This window comes from Balaenoptera borealis (assembly GCF_965194805.1).
Source record: "Balaenoptera borealis genome assembly, chromosome: 1".
NCBI classification, from domain to species: Eukaryota; Metazoa; Chordata; class Mammalia; order Artiodactyla; family Balaenopteridae; genus Balaenoptera; species Balaenoptera borealis.
Genome location: NC_138860.1, coordinates 92,674,795 through 92,688,278, shown reverse-complemented (window position 1 = coordinate 92,688,278; position 13,484 = coordinate 92,674,795). Strand labels below are relative to the sequence as shown.

Here is a 13,484-nt window from a genome sequence, read left to right as displayed (position 1 = left end):
TCCTACAGGCTTTAAACTGCCCCAAGCAAACGTGTCCGGAGAAGTGTGAAGCTTTATAAAAATTTATACGCGTCGGTGGCGGAGGCAGGAGTGGGGCGGAGCCGCGGCCTGGCGGCCCGGAGATGAGCTAGTGAGACTTGGAGCCGAGAAACCTGTGGCTCAGTTTTCACAGCTTCAAACCAGGTATAAAGCCCACCCCGCGAAGGTGTTGTGAGCTCGTTTAGCCGCTCGTTAAGAGATGTTAGAGCTCTTTATTATGATGATTGTGTGGCTGGCACGTGCATTTTGTTAAACCCCTTTTGGGGGGCTGTGATTGGAAATGCATGTATTTTTAGACATTTATTCCAAAAGCTAGCAAGCTGTAAAGAATCTGGCATTTTCACTAATGTGTTTATAAATTTTACAGGGTTGCTGGAAAAATATTATAACTTGTGTCACCAATCAACAATGCTAATTAGCATTCTCCTTCCAGTGGGTGGGTTGTTTGATTACACAGCTCCTAGGCTCTTTAAGTGAGATGGCAGAAACTGTCTGAATCCAGGGGGATGTAATTCGTCATTTTATGTAACCACTAATTAGAGTTTTTAGAGTTGAATTAAATCAGTGTGATATAGTTGGGGCTTTGATTTGTGGGAGGAAACGGTTTATTCTCCAGTTCAAAGAAGTAACACTCTTCACCTATCCATAAGCATTTAGCATTCCTAGACTTTGGTGTCTCTCAGTATAATTAGTGAAACAGCTAGGGTGAAATTTTCACTGTTACAGTGTTGGCAGTGTGACTTGGTTGTAACTTAATTTGTAAGTAAAATGGGAGAATTTTGAGAATAGCATATTTGTAAGGACTGCTTGCCAGGCAATACATTTTCATTGCCTTGCGTACTTGAGCAAAAGGATGAAACCGTAAAGGAAGGTTTCCTGACCAAGAAGCAATGCCAGGTCACCCTGGTCCACTGGAGAATAAACAAATGTTGAGTGAGGAAGGTATTCTCCCCTCCATCCCCCAACACACACAAACACACACCCTGTTTGTTATCCCAGACCTCAGCAGCATTTGGGTTGAGTGGGCACTTATCACATTGTATTTTAATAGGCAGGTTCTACCTTTAGGCTGTGAGCTCCTTGGAGTTAGAACTATTTCAGATTCATTTCTTTTCTTTTGGACTCCCCACAATGCTTGGGACACTGAACCTGTGAGTAGGAGTTGAAATTGCAGAATTCTTTGTGGGTTATGTGTGGTTTGGGACAATTTGTGATTGTTACCTCCCCTCCTCTCTGTAAATAAACAAGTCTGATAATTGCTACATTGCTATATAGTTTCCATAGTCAAGAGCACAGGTTCTGGAATTAGACTCTCAGAGTTCAAGGCCCGGCTCCAGCACTTACCAGGTATGCCACCTTGGTTTTCTTAACTGTAACATGAAATTCATATTTTTTCTCCCATATAAGCCTTGTTCTGAGGATTAAGTGAGATATTATATGCAAATGACTTAAAACAGTTCCTAATACATACGAAGCACTCGATTAACTGTGAGCCATTAGATTATTATGGCCCTTCTCTCTCACTTTATAGTGAATTAGCTGTGGCTAGGGGACTAGTTGTGTATGGGCATCGTGCTGTGCCATTTTCCAGAAGGTGGACAAGACAGGATTAGGTGGACGTGGGGTTGGACCATGTTTCTAGTAGTGGCTTTGGTCTCACCCGAAGCCTGATGAAAAGGTGCATGTATGTTCAACTGAGGTCTGTCTCCATCGGTGTCCTTCTGAATACCACTTATTGGGCAGCAGTCATCGGACCCGGCATCATGGAATTTACAGGGGAGGTAGTACTTATGAAATTTACTTTTCCGAAGCTTAAAAATCTGGCAGGGGACAAGGGGGTCACTTGAAAACAAATATACATCGTAAGACTTCCAGACACATTAACCATTCACAGCTTTTGGAAATCTATACCCAGCTGTTAAGGGTGTTTCAGAGGTAATTGATGACTGGAGCCAAGAGGAGATATTCTGGGAAGGTGAGTTGAAATCATTGGCAAGACAGGTAAAATGAGGTTGACATTTTCTTTCCTTGTGAATAGTGGCCCGGAATCACTCATTTATAAGAGCACTGTTGTAATGAAAGAATCACTGGGTTTGTTGCAAATGCCACAATCCTTCTGATCCCCACATCAGTGGCCTGGATGATGTGTTATGGTTTATAGACCACAAGTTCAGCAAAATACTTCTTCCCGTCCTCCCTTACAACCCTGAGGTCCTCCAGATAAACCCAATAAAACACACAGAGTTTTCTCTGATGCTCACTTCTAACCTGGGGATGGTAAAAGAAGGCCTGCAAGGAAAAGAATGGAAATCAATAAATTAGTTGACTCTAGCTAATGGGATTCATTAAAGGTAGATGCACATGGACCAAAAACAGTACATAAGTTTAATGAAAATGATACATAAGTCATGTGCCTTACAAAGGTATTCTTTCCAATGGAAGGAATTTAACTTTACTAAGTAGTAATAATGCTTACCAGTTGTGAGTGCTTACTGTGTTCTAGGCATTAGTCTGAATGATTATGAATGATCTCATTTAACCCACCTTGAGCCTATAAGGTAAGTAAAATATAATTCTGTTGTTATAATTAGGGAAACAGGCACAGAAAGGTTAAGTACTTAATCTGAGGTCACACAGCTGATAAGTAGCAGAGCCAGGATTTGAACAGTGACAATCTGACTTCAAAACCTGTGCTCATTACTTGTCCCCTGTAGAAGAAAAGTTGACTAAACAAAATTATCTGAATTATCCTTTTACCCTTGAGTGCCACGTAATTAAAAATGGGTACCTTGAGAAACATGTTAGCTTGAAAACAATAAAAATAATAAATGGTGTAAACCCTTTAGAATTATATATATGATAAAAATCAAATATTCGAAGTGATGTGCACAGTATATGTAAACACAGTTGCTTCCCTTGGAAATATATCTACTGCAGAAGGAGCAGAATGGCTATTTAAATTCAGCATGTGTCTCTGTACCCCTTGAAAGGTAACTTTCTACCCTCCAACCCAAGTTCACTTAATAGCTCTAGGCAGAGCTGTTGACATTTTTATAACTTCCTTTTCTGAGAAGGTTAGCTTATGTTTACCACTCTCATTACCATAACATATTATTTCCCTCATATGATTTTCCGAACACTGTGTTTTCCTTTTAAGTAGGAGTCAGGTATATTTTATGTGAGTGAATGTGACTTTAGGGGCAGATTCTCTTCGAGGCCACTGATCCCCACTTTGCTTTTAATAAAGGAGGGGTGAAGGAGATTTTCTGACATTTTTGCCGGGGAATTCCAGATTTAAGATGCTGCCACTTAGTCAAAAGTGCTCTTGCACCTGTCTCAGCACTGCCTTCTGACCTTCATGAGATGTGATTTGACAAGCTCTAGCCCTATCCTGGTGTTTGCTTGCAGCCCGGAAGGGATAAATGACAGGAAGACAGGGGGAGGCAGAGACTGATGCCAGTTCTTACTGTGTCTGGCATATAACCTTTGCCGCTGAGTAAGACTTGTGCAAGCAGCAGAGCAGCTCAACTCTTGGTGGTTCGGATACCGTGGAATGTAACCTCTGCATCTTTTTCTTCGGTTGTAAAACTGAGGATTTAAAATAGACGACCTCTAAGGTTTCTTCCGCAGTGAACCTATGGGCTCCACGTCCCAAGATCTGCCACCTAAACCCTTCCTTCATTCAGCACACATTTACAGAGAGCCTGTTGTGCTCCAGGAGCTGGAGAGAGAGTAATGAAAGAGACCCCTGCCCTTGTGGAGCTTACTGTCTCTACAGGAGCCAGTCCCTGCGTAATTGGAAATTGGGATATCAAGAAGTACAGGGAGCTGGGAAAGGGCCAGGCGAGGCCGGAGGACCAGAAAGGCCCTTGAAAGAAGCTGTATTTCATCTGAGAGGGATGAGTAGGAATTGGGCAAAATGAGGTGGGTGAAGAGTGAGTAGAGCAGATATACTGAGGCTGCAGAGAGCCGGGTGCCTTAGAGAACCTCGGGTAGAGAAGGAAAGCCCAGCTGGAGAGGGGGGCAGGGCCTGGCAGACCAAGTGAAGGATTTTGAGTTTTATTTGAAGCGCAGCGGAACACCGTGGAGGGGTTTTAAGCAGGGAAGTGACGTTCACATTGTGATTTGAAAGATCACTCTGACAGCTGCCCAGCCAGAGCCAGGCACAGTCTGGGTCATGTCAGGGGTCAGTGTGATAGACAGATAGTTCCAGATTCCAGGATCCACGTTTACACCTTTATATGACCCTATCCTATTCAAGCCAGTGCAGCAGCCTATCAGTTTATTACCCAGAGAACCTGATTCCTTTTCATTACTTTATTATCTTCCTGATAAGGCCTCCCTCTGACCTTATCTGAGTTCTGCTAATTTCTTGTGCATACAAGGGAACTATCTTGTAAATGTACCGCTGCAATGATAAGCTTCAGGATGTGTTTTTCTGTTAACTATGTCGAAACTCTTCCATTGGCTTTTGAGATGAGTTCGCTCTGGATTTTGTCCGTCTGCCTCTGGTTGCTGCTTCTTAATCTTCACTGAGATCTTGGACAAGAATCGATAGCTCTGATAGAGACAGTGTGACGCAGAAGGGACCCGAACTCTCTAGAGAGACTGGATTCTGCAAGGAAACCTGCAGGCTTTGTAATAGTTTAGCCCTGTGTCCGTGGAGCCTGGAGGAAGTGGGTGGCCTGAGAACTGGGAGAGTGAGGGGTGGATCCCAGGGGACAGAGGGCACTTAGTGACAGTAGAATGTGTGGGACGAAGGGGGGAGAGAGTTGTGAAAATGGTGCTGGATTGGCTCTATAGGGTCGGGAGGATGTTTGTATGGCGCCAGTGGAGGAAATTGAAAAGAACAGTCCGGGGCACCGGAGAGCATCGCGGGGGTGATGATAATTCCAAGCAGAGCAAGAGGCATCTGAGTAGGAAATGTGCGTTGGGGATTTATCCTTTCAGTAAGTATTTGTTGGGTACCTCTTCTGTTCAGTGTATCCTGGGGTAGGTAAACAGTAGCTCCTGTCTCCATGGAGCTTATCCTAGAGTAAATCCATGGACGGAGGAGAATAATGGGTGAGTTTTGAGTCTTAAAAGATAACTTGATGGGGGAGAGGGGAAGGACTGTTGGAGGAGTAGTAGCATAATCACCATCAAATCCGAGGAGAGGCAGCAGGGAGCTCCGCGAGGGCAGCCGTGTGCTGTGTGCCGTTGTCATTGCTGTAACCTAACATCGCCTAGCAGGTCTCTCGTAGCCCCACTAAACGTGGAGGCGGATGAATGAACACATGGGTTAAGAAAGTCTGGGGGGAAGGAGGACAAGGATGGGACCTTTGGATTTGGCTCCTGGCAATCTCTGGCCAACTTAGAGCTGTTTCAATGGAGTGTCGAAGATGGAGGATTGGGGTGACAAGAGGGAGGAAATGGCAGCATTTGCAAACCACCCCTTTGATAAGTATAGGCAGGAATTGTGAGAGAGAAACCAGACAAGGGCAGCTGGTAGAGTGGAGGTAAAGCTTTCCCCCAAAGAGCACTTGGGAACCCATGGTTTCCTTTGAGGGACATGCCTGGAGTTGCCTTAACGGATGGCCAGAGGTTTTAATGAGGACGAAGGATGACGTCCTCTTGCAGTAGGGGAATGAAATTTGCATTAGCATGTGCCAGAAGCTTTATTTTGGGAGCTTCCTTTAATGCTTAACAGCAACCCTAGTAAGAGATCATTTTAAATGGCCTCATTTTACCGGGGTGGTCAGGGGGGTGGGAGGGTGGGGAGATAAGCTCAGAGGGGTAAGTGTCTGCCCCACGGTGTCACGGCCGGGGAGCGTGAATAGGATAAGCCCAGGTCTTCGGGGCCTGGGCCACCTGCCTCTGAGACACCCCAGCAGCATTTAGCCAGAAATAGTTAGAAGCTGGGATGGAAAAGAGAATCGAGAGTTAATGGGTTGGAGGGCAGAAAAAAGTGTAGACGTTGTGGATGGTCAATTCTGGATGTAGAAGACAGCAGTCAGGTTTCTGGGCCAGGCAGCCGGGTGTTGGAACCTGCAGGTCAGCAGAGAGCTGGGGTGAAGGGCCTTTGGGGAAGGAGGCTCATTCAGGGCAGGTCTGGAGATCTTGGCTCACCTCCTGAGGCTGGTGTCTGCCAGGTATGGAGAAGAACAAGCAGCATAGCCCAGAGCAGAAAGGCAGTGAGAGTCTAAGGTGCTGAAAGCTCATTGAAATTGCTAGTGAACATGCTGGGAGGAAGAGTAGGGAGAAAAAAAAGATGAGCCGCCTCTTAAAGTCTTCTAGAAAAGTGGAGGAAGGTCCAAGAGCAAAACTAACATGTTTTTAAAGTGCCCACAATGGGGTTTTTTTTCCACATTTGATCCTTTACAGTCACCCCACAAAATAGGCTGCCTTATTTCCATTTTACGGATGAGGAGACCTGAGGCTCCGAGGGGGGACACAGCTAGTTAGCAAGCCCTGGACTGCACTGGGATGCAAGTCCAGCGCTATCTGGCCACAGGTGAGCCTCAGGTGGGAAGGTGAGCATGGGCACCCGCTCTGCCTTGCTCCTTTCTATGCCTTTCTCTTACTGAGAGAGACAAGGAGAGCCTCTAGGTTGGGGACTGGTCACGGGAGTCCTGATAACCCCAAATGTCCCTTATCCAGCGTATCGGAGCCGGTGCTGGGAGTGGTCACAGTTGTAGCTTGTTTGTTTCTCGCATGAGCCCTTTTATTCACCTTTTACAGATGTGGGTTCAGACAGATTTAATAATTTGACTGAGGTCGTGTAGCTAACAGGTGAGTAAAGCCTGGGATTGGAACCCAGCTCCCGATACTGTATCAGCTTATATCTCCAGATCAACCCTGTGAAGTCCATGGCTGGTGGGTTTATCCCCATTTGACAGATGAGGAAACCGAGGCTCAAGAAGGCAGATGACTTATCCCACGTTGTACTTGACAGTGAGGAGCCCTGGCTAGACCCCGGGTCTCCCCACTGCTCACCTTGGGCTCATGCAGGAGAGCAGACATGAAATAATGAGTCAGGACATCAGGATAAGGGAGGCTAGCCCTAGGTGACAGACCCTAGGGAATGAATGACAAGGGCAAACACAACCTAGGTGGTACTGAGGCTCGGACTGTGTTGGCCAGTGGTGGCTTGTGGGTGATTCCCTCCAGACTGGCAGGTCATTGCTCAGAAGCCTTGGCCTCTTCCCAGTGGGGGTAGAGGTATGGCATTTGCAACTTCTTTGTTTTTTCTTCACACTGATCTCACTGGCTCTGTTTGCAGTGTCAGCTTCCAGGGGCGCTGGAAGGAGGAGCCCTGTGGGGTGGAGACCAGCTCTGGGGTGAGGGGTGCAGAACTCCTTTCTCTGGAGGTAAAGGTTTAGCATATGGGGCTCAGGAATGTACTTGGAAACGTTTCCAATTTATTTTTATTGCATAGCAATATCTAATGAAAATGTGGGAAAAGACCCAGGAACCTGCAGCTAATAAATCACCTGCTTTCGTTTTCTGATGTTCTGTCATCCTTGTCCTTACATAAGTGATCTTATGTGATTGTACCTGGAATGTAGATTTCAGTGTCTATCTGCAAAGCTGTATGCAGCCTGCTTTTTAAATTTATCACTATATCATACAAATTTCTGTTCTTCATAATTATCATTTTAAACAGCTCTATGATGTTTCTTTGGGTGAATGAATCATGTTTCCCTGACCTAGTCCTCTGTTTGGGGGGCGTTGAGAGTGTTTCTCGCTTTTCTCTATTTTAGACAATGTGCTAATCATAGTTTTTCTTTTAAAAAAAGAGATTAGTTCCCTGAGATAAATTCTCAGGACTTTGGATTCCTGGATTAAAGAGATTGAGAACCTTTTTTTTTTTTCCCCCCCCCCAGTGGCTTTTGGAAACTCTGAGCAAATCCCTTAAAAGCTGCTTCCCTGGGTATTGTTTTGTAACCAGCACACTGGCAGTGGGAGCTGGGCACGGTGTCTAGGGCTGGAATGCCAGGAAGGCCGGGCTGTGTCTGGGAGATGGCCAAGGGCCAGGTCTCTCCCACCTCCGGTTTCCCGCTGCCGCGGGGTGGGGGTTGGGCTTGCCCGGCACCCACCTGTCTCCCTCCCAGACACCTGGGCAAGCTGGCTGCTCGCATTTAGCACTCAGGAGCCTCACCCTTGCTCACTTGTTCCATCACAGAGACCCCAGAGAGGAGGTTACTACTGTCACTGATCTTCTGGCCCCTTGGGTTTGGCTTTGAAGGTTGATATCTTTTTTTTTTCCTGTTTTCCCAGAATTCGTTCCTGCCGAAGAGTAAGTCCTTGATTCCCAGGCCCTTTGAGGTCTGAGGAGGAGTGCAGTAGGTGAGATTCTCTACCTCTAAGGAGAAACAGTACCTGCTCCTTCAGCAAGAGCAAGCTCTCCATTGCTATGGATACCGAATCCACGTATTCTGGATATTCTTACTATTCTAGTCATTCGAAAAAATCTCACAGACAAGGGTATGTAAGCTACTGCTTGTTCCACTTTTCCTTTGGGGGAAACTTGCAGGTTGCTCAGGCTGCCTGCTCGCTTTCCAACAGTCCCACTGCAGGGCAGCTGTCGCCGGAGGTTCTGTCCACTGGTGCGTGAGAAGCTGAGCTTTAAGGGCATTTAACAGGCATTGGGAGGAGCTACACCACCAGTTCACATTTTATAGCCACCATTGCAGTTGATGACTTTTAATTTCTCACAATTGATTGTAAATTAAAGTTTCTCCCTTCAGTGGAAATGTTTTTCATTTCTAAGTACTTTTCACAGATGACAGTTCTCTCAAAGCTTTACCAAGAATGTAAGTGAAAGTTCAAAAAAAAAAAAGTGTTAATTTGTTGCTTCTCACCCGAAGCTGCTGACTCATTGTCCCTTATGCATGTGCCTGAGGCTTATCCACTGAAGTGGCGGGATTGGCCTGGTGCCTTATTTATTTCTCTCTGACTAGTCTTCCCAAGTGAGCAGGCCTGGGTTTTGAAAACTCCGACCTCGGTGATGGGGCCAAATTTCCCCTCCTCTGTGAGGAACGAACAGGTCTGCACTGGTGCTCATAAGACCCGCAGTATTACAGACCTGCAGAATGGTGAGGAGAGAAACGAGGAAATGAATGAATGAAGAGGTGGTACTGTACTGGTGAAGAGTGCAGTTGATAAAATTGCAGTGCTACCTCTTACTTAGAGCCCTCATCTGTAAAATGGGTATAGCAGGGCTGTTGAGAGGGTTACATGAGATTATGCTTGTGAAGCATTTAACACAGCCCATAGTAGGTCACTAACCAGTGGCTGTATTAATGCCATCAATGGCCTTGGCATTTCAGCACCACATTCAAAGGCCCACCTGGGGTCACAGCCCTGCGATGGCTGGGAATGGTGATTATAGTGGTGTTTCCCTGACTGAGCAGTTCCCCATACAAGCAGCTGAATGCAGAGCAGGATTTTGTTTCGTAAAACAGCAGTAAGATATGGATATCTACTGGATTTATTCGTTTGTGAGCATGTACGGATGTACACACGCAGAAAGCGGTCTGGAAGGATAGTGTCCGAGCTGCCCAGGGCGGTCATCCACAGGGGAGGGGTCCACACAGGATGGTGACTGATAGGAACTTTCATTTATGCTTTATCTTTCTGCACTTGTTCAGTCTTTTACAAGTGTATATTTTGTGATTAAAAGTAGAAATAGAATGAGTGTAAAAGAAGGACTTTCAAAGGTTATTTAATGACATAAGAAAATATATATGATGCCATGTTATTAAAAAACAAGATTCGAAACTGTACATATAATGGTTATATATTCTTATGATTACATTGAATGGTAACAGATTGACCATGCCTGTCTCTAGGTGTGCAACTATTGGGATTATAGTTGTGTGTGTGTGTGTGTTTAACTTTCCTTATTTTCTAAATTTCATGTATTGCTCTTATAATCATAACAATCCGGGGAAAAGAGGTAAATGAGCTTGTGCTGGAGCCCAGGCAAGGCTTTCTAGTCAGCATGGGAAACAGCAAGGAGGGCTGCTGAGTGAGGCCTTAAGTAACATGCCAGAGCCCAGATCCTGAGAAAGTCAGGAACCCTCTGGTGAGAAACATTTAATCACAAATTTCAATCAGTGGGTAAACATATCAGATTTGTTCTAAAATACTAGAAACAGCTGTGTAAAAATGTCCAATCTTTGAACTTAACTGGAAAAAGCAATTCCCTTGTCAGTGTGCCAAGCTTCCCCGTCCTGCACTGTGATGAGTGGAGTGGGAATTCGGGGTTCTCTTGGTGCTTGGGGATGAGTAGAGAGGGACGCCTTGCAGTGTTCAGAGGAGGAACCGTCTCTGGCCTCCTTTATCTAGACTCGTGTCCCGACTGTCATTGCTCTGTGCTGCTGTTTCCTCAGGCCCCTTGGGGCCCCCAGAAATTGATACTGCAGTGCTCTTGTGGTAACTTTAGGAGACTATAACTTTCAATGAAAACAGCATGCAGAGCTCTGAGGGCCTTCTTGGACCCCTGCGGAAAGTACTTGGCAAATGATAATACAAGCTGAGACCTTTAATAATTTAATCAAGGGTGTTGCTGAATGCCTACTCAGAAGAGCTCGGGGTGAGAGATTCGAGATTTATAGGTGAACTTCCTGGCATCTTTAGAAAAGCAACAGCCTCTGAGATGGATTCCCTGACAGGCAGCCCTGTAGGGCATAGTGACAGTGGGGCAGAGGTTGTAATCCATAGAGAGTAGGTGCCAGGAGTCCTTTGTCAGGGTGGTATTGGGGAGTAGTAGTAGCCTTCCACAGGCGTGCCCTGGACCCAGCAGAGGGTCTCTGTCACCCAGGAGTGTCCCTGTGAGGGCTGCTTTGCTCAGGGATTTGTTGGGAATTTGAATGGCAGAGTAGGAAAGGAGAGGGAGCTTGCTCTTTGGGAATCTTAGTAGAACTGTCAGAGGGGAATAATGAAGGGCGGCAAACTTGATATGCTTGATGACACCGAGATCATCTTTTGGAGGACTGGCTAGGTTCTAAGCAGATGACAAGTGACTCTTTTCTAACAAAGAGGTTAGTGGTCTGCTTTTGTGATACCTGCCATCTCCAGAGGGTATCCAGTTAACTTGCTGGAAAAACGGCATAGACTCCAGCCTACCTCGCCTAACCTTTGGGTTTTGGAGCACCAGTTCCCCGAGTTCAATACAGCGGCTGCCAGTACCGTTCATGACCAGTTTGAGAGTGCCTGTTAGGACCCTTGGTCATTATCCCCCATCCTCACAGCAGTCCCAGAACGGTGAGAGGTGGGACCCCCGTTCAACAGGTGATACATTTGAGACGCGGAGAGACAGCTTTATTTGCCTGAAGTTATGAGGTTGGTAGGGACCCTCAGGTTTAAGGCCCCATTTAGTCCTCCTTTGGAAGCCCTGCTTTCCTCCCTGGGCTGTGCTGGGTGGAGAGCGGCAGGAGTAACTGATAGGGAAAAAAGGGAGTGGAGGGTAAGCCACGTGACTAATGTACTAAAATGCATTGTCCAAAAGAGGCTGCCTGAGCGGTAGGGGGATCTGTGCTTTTGTTCCGAGGCCGCTTCCAAGTCAGTTTGTGCTGTGCCCAGCCCTCGCACCCGAGGCAGTGCCGAGAGGAAGCAGCCAGACCCCGGCAGTGGCAGCTGGTGGCGAGAAAGGACAGGTCGTGGATGGTGGTAGAGAAGGAAAGGGAAGAGTAACCGGTGGGGCTGACTTTCCCCAAATAGAAATAGACAAACAACAGAAAGAGGGCAAAATCATCTTCCCAGGAAATGCCGACTGTAAGTGGGAACGGTCTAGGAATCGACGGGGATTCTGGTCGGAGTGAGACGGGCTTTACAGCAGCACCTCCAGGGCTCAGCTCTAGAATCGCCTGAATACAAGCATTTACACACTCACACACGTGCAGGTACAGACGCATGCCCAGGCCTCCAGCATGTTATTGCTTGCCCCCCACCCCTGACTTATCTTTACTTATACGGGCAGATGATGCATGGAGACCGGCTCAGAGATAAAGATACAAGGATTGCTGTGGCTGACACACCTGCCCAGCAAAGACGCGTAGGTGACCCAGACAACTCGGGTGGAGTTGGAAAAACACCAAGTGCACATGTGTTTGAAAAATCCTTTCAGTGGTTTGGTAGCCTACTCCCTGTCTCCTATTTCTCTTAGGCACCGTGGACTGATGATGGTCTTCACCACTGGCGGGCCCTCTCTGGAGGGTACTTGGCACGTCCTTGGCATCACGGCAGTTGGAGCTCTGGGGATGAACGTTTGGGTACCGCTGCAGTGAAGCAGCAGCCATTCTGGGCTCATAGCTCTGCATGCCGGAAAGCACTTGGAAGGCAGCCTTTTTGTTGGACTTCTCTATGTAGTCCGGGCTCAGACAGTAATTCAGAGCAGTACTTCAGGACCAGTGATTTTTATAAAAGCTGTGCAACAGGTCTTTCTCCCTTGACCAGGACCAGCACAACACGCAGCCCACATTGAGTTGATAGGGTGAGCTTTCCATCGGCCCCTCACTTGACAGTGTATGGAAGGCTCTTGGCTCTGGGCCTGATGCACTATCCTGAGTCCTGCCCCCAGCCTCCTCCACTTAATGCTGTTTTAGTATAGAAGCCACACTGTACATTGCAACATTGTATAGCTGAGCGCTGCACTCACAGCTCCCATTATTGAGCCCCCGCTGTATACAGGGCATTTTACAAACGGGAATTTCTGAGTAGTCGCTCCAGCAACCTCGTCCCCCAGGAGCATTTGTGTGGGAGAGCCTTGGGCAAAGTTTCCTGGACCACCTGCCTCCTAATCACCTGGGGTGCTGATGGAAAGGGCAGATTCCTGTTGTCTCTCTGCTCCGGACTATTTCTCTGGGGATGGGGCCAATGAATCTGTACTTAATCTGCACCCCAGGTGGCTTGTCTGCACATAAAAGTTTGAGAAGCACTGGTTTAGGGTTTTGGGCTTGGAGGATGAGAAACCTTCCTGGGGTTGTCAGGTAATATCCTCTTATCTGGTTTACCTCTGATGTTACCAGGGGAACTGTAGAGATCGCTTCTCCTCTGGGAACTGTTGGGCCCTTTAAGGGCCAGGCTGGGCCAGTTGGGGTCGGGTCGAGGAATGGCTGGCCCCTGAGAGGTTGTTTCCAGCCCTGGGTGGTTCCCTACCCGCTTCTGGCCCTGGTAGTGTTCAGCCTGCAGGAATTGGCACTCAGTGAAAGAATTTTGATTTCCAGTGGAATTTGTGCTGTCACAGAGTTTGACCCATGGGACTAGTGAAGAGATTGATGGGTTAGGGGAGCAAGTGACTTGGCAGATGGCAGGACAGTGATAGATGTGAGAGCACTTGGGGAAAGTGGAAACAGAGTAAGAGGAGGAGTGCCTCGGTCTGGCCGGGCCAAGGTGGGGTCCTGGGGAACAGTGATTCCAGACTTAGTCTAAACAGCTCATTCTAAGACTGATCAGACACA

General features: G+C 47.0%; 1 protein-coding gene across 6 annotated transcripts in view; it reads left to right on the top strand.

Annotated features, from left to right (window-relative positions):
* Nucleotides 1-13,484, top strand: part of VANGL1 (VANGL planar cell polarity protein 1) — a 56,496-nt gene that overhangs the window by 934 nt on the left and 42,078 nt on the right. For 2 of the 6 annotated variants that reach the window (XM_082369388.1, XM_082369386.1), the window contains exons 2-4: nt 9-183; nt 407-475; nt 8,299-8,505. In XM_082369388.1, coding sequence (XP_082225514.1) covers nt 8,435-8,505 — 71 coding nt within the window. In that variant the 5' untranslated portion in view covers nt 9-183; nt 407-475; nt 8,299-8,434. Of the gene's footprint in view, nt 1-8; nt 184-406; nt 476-8,298; nt 8,506-12,004; nt 12,080-13,484 lie in introns of those variants that run through there. The other 4 variants (XM_082369385.1, XM_082369389.1, XM_082369387.1 and 1 more) reach the window with 3 other exon arrangements.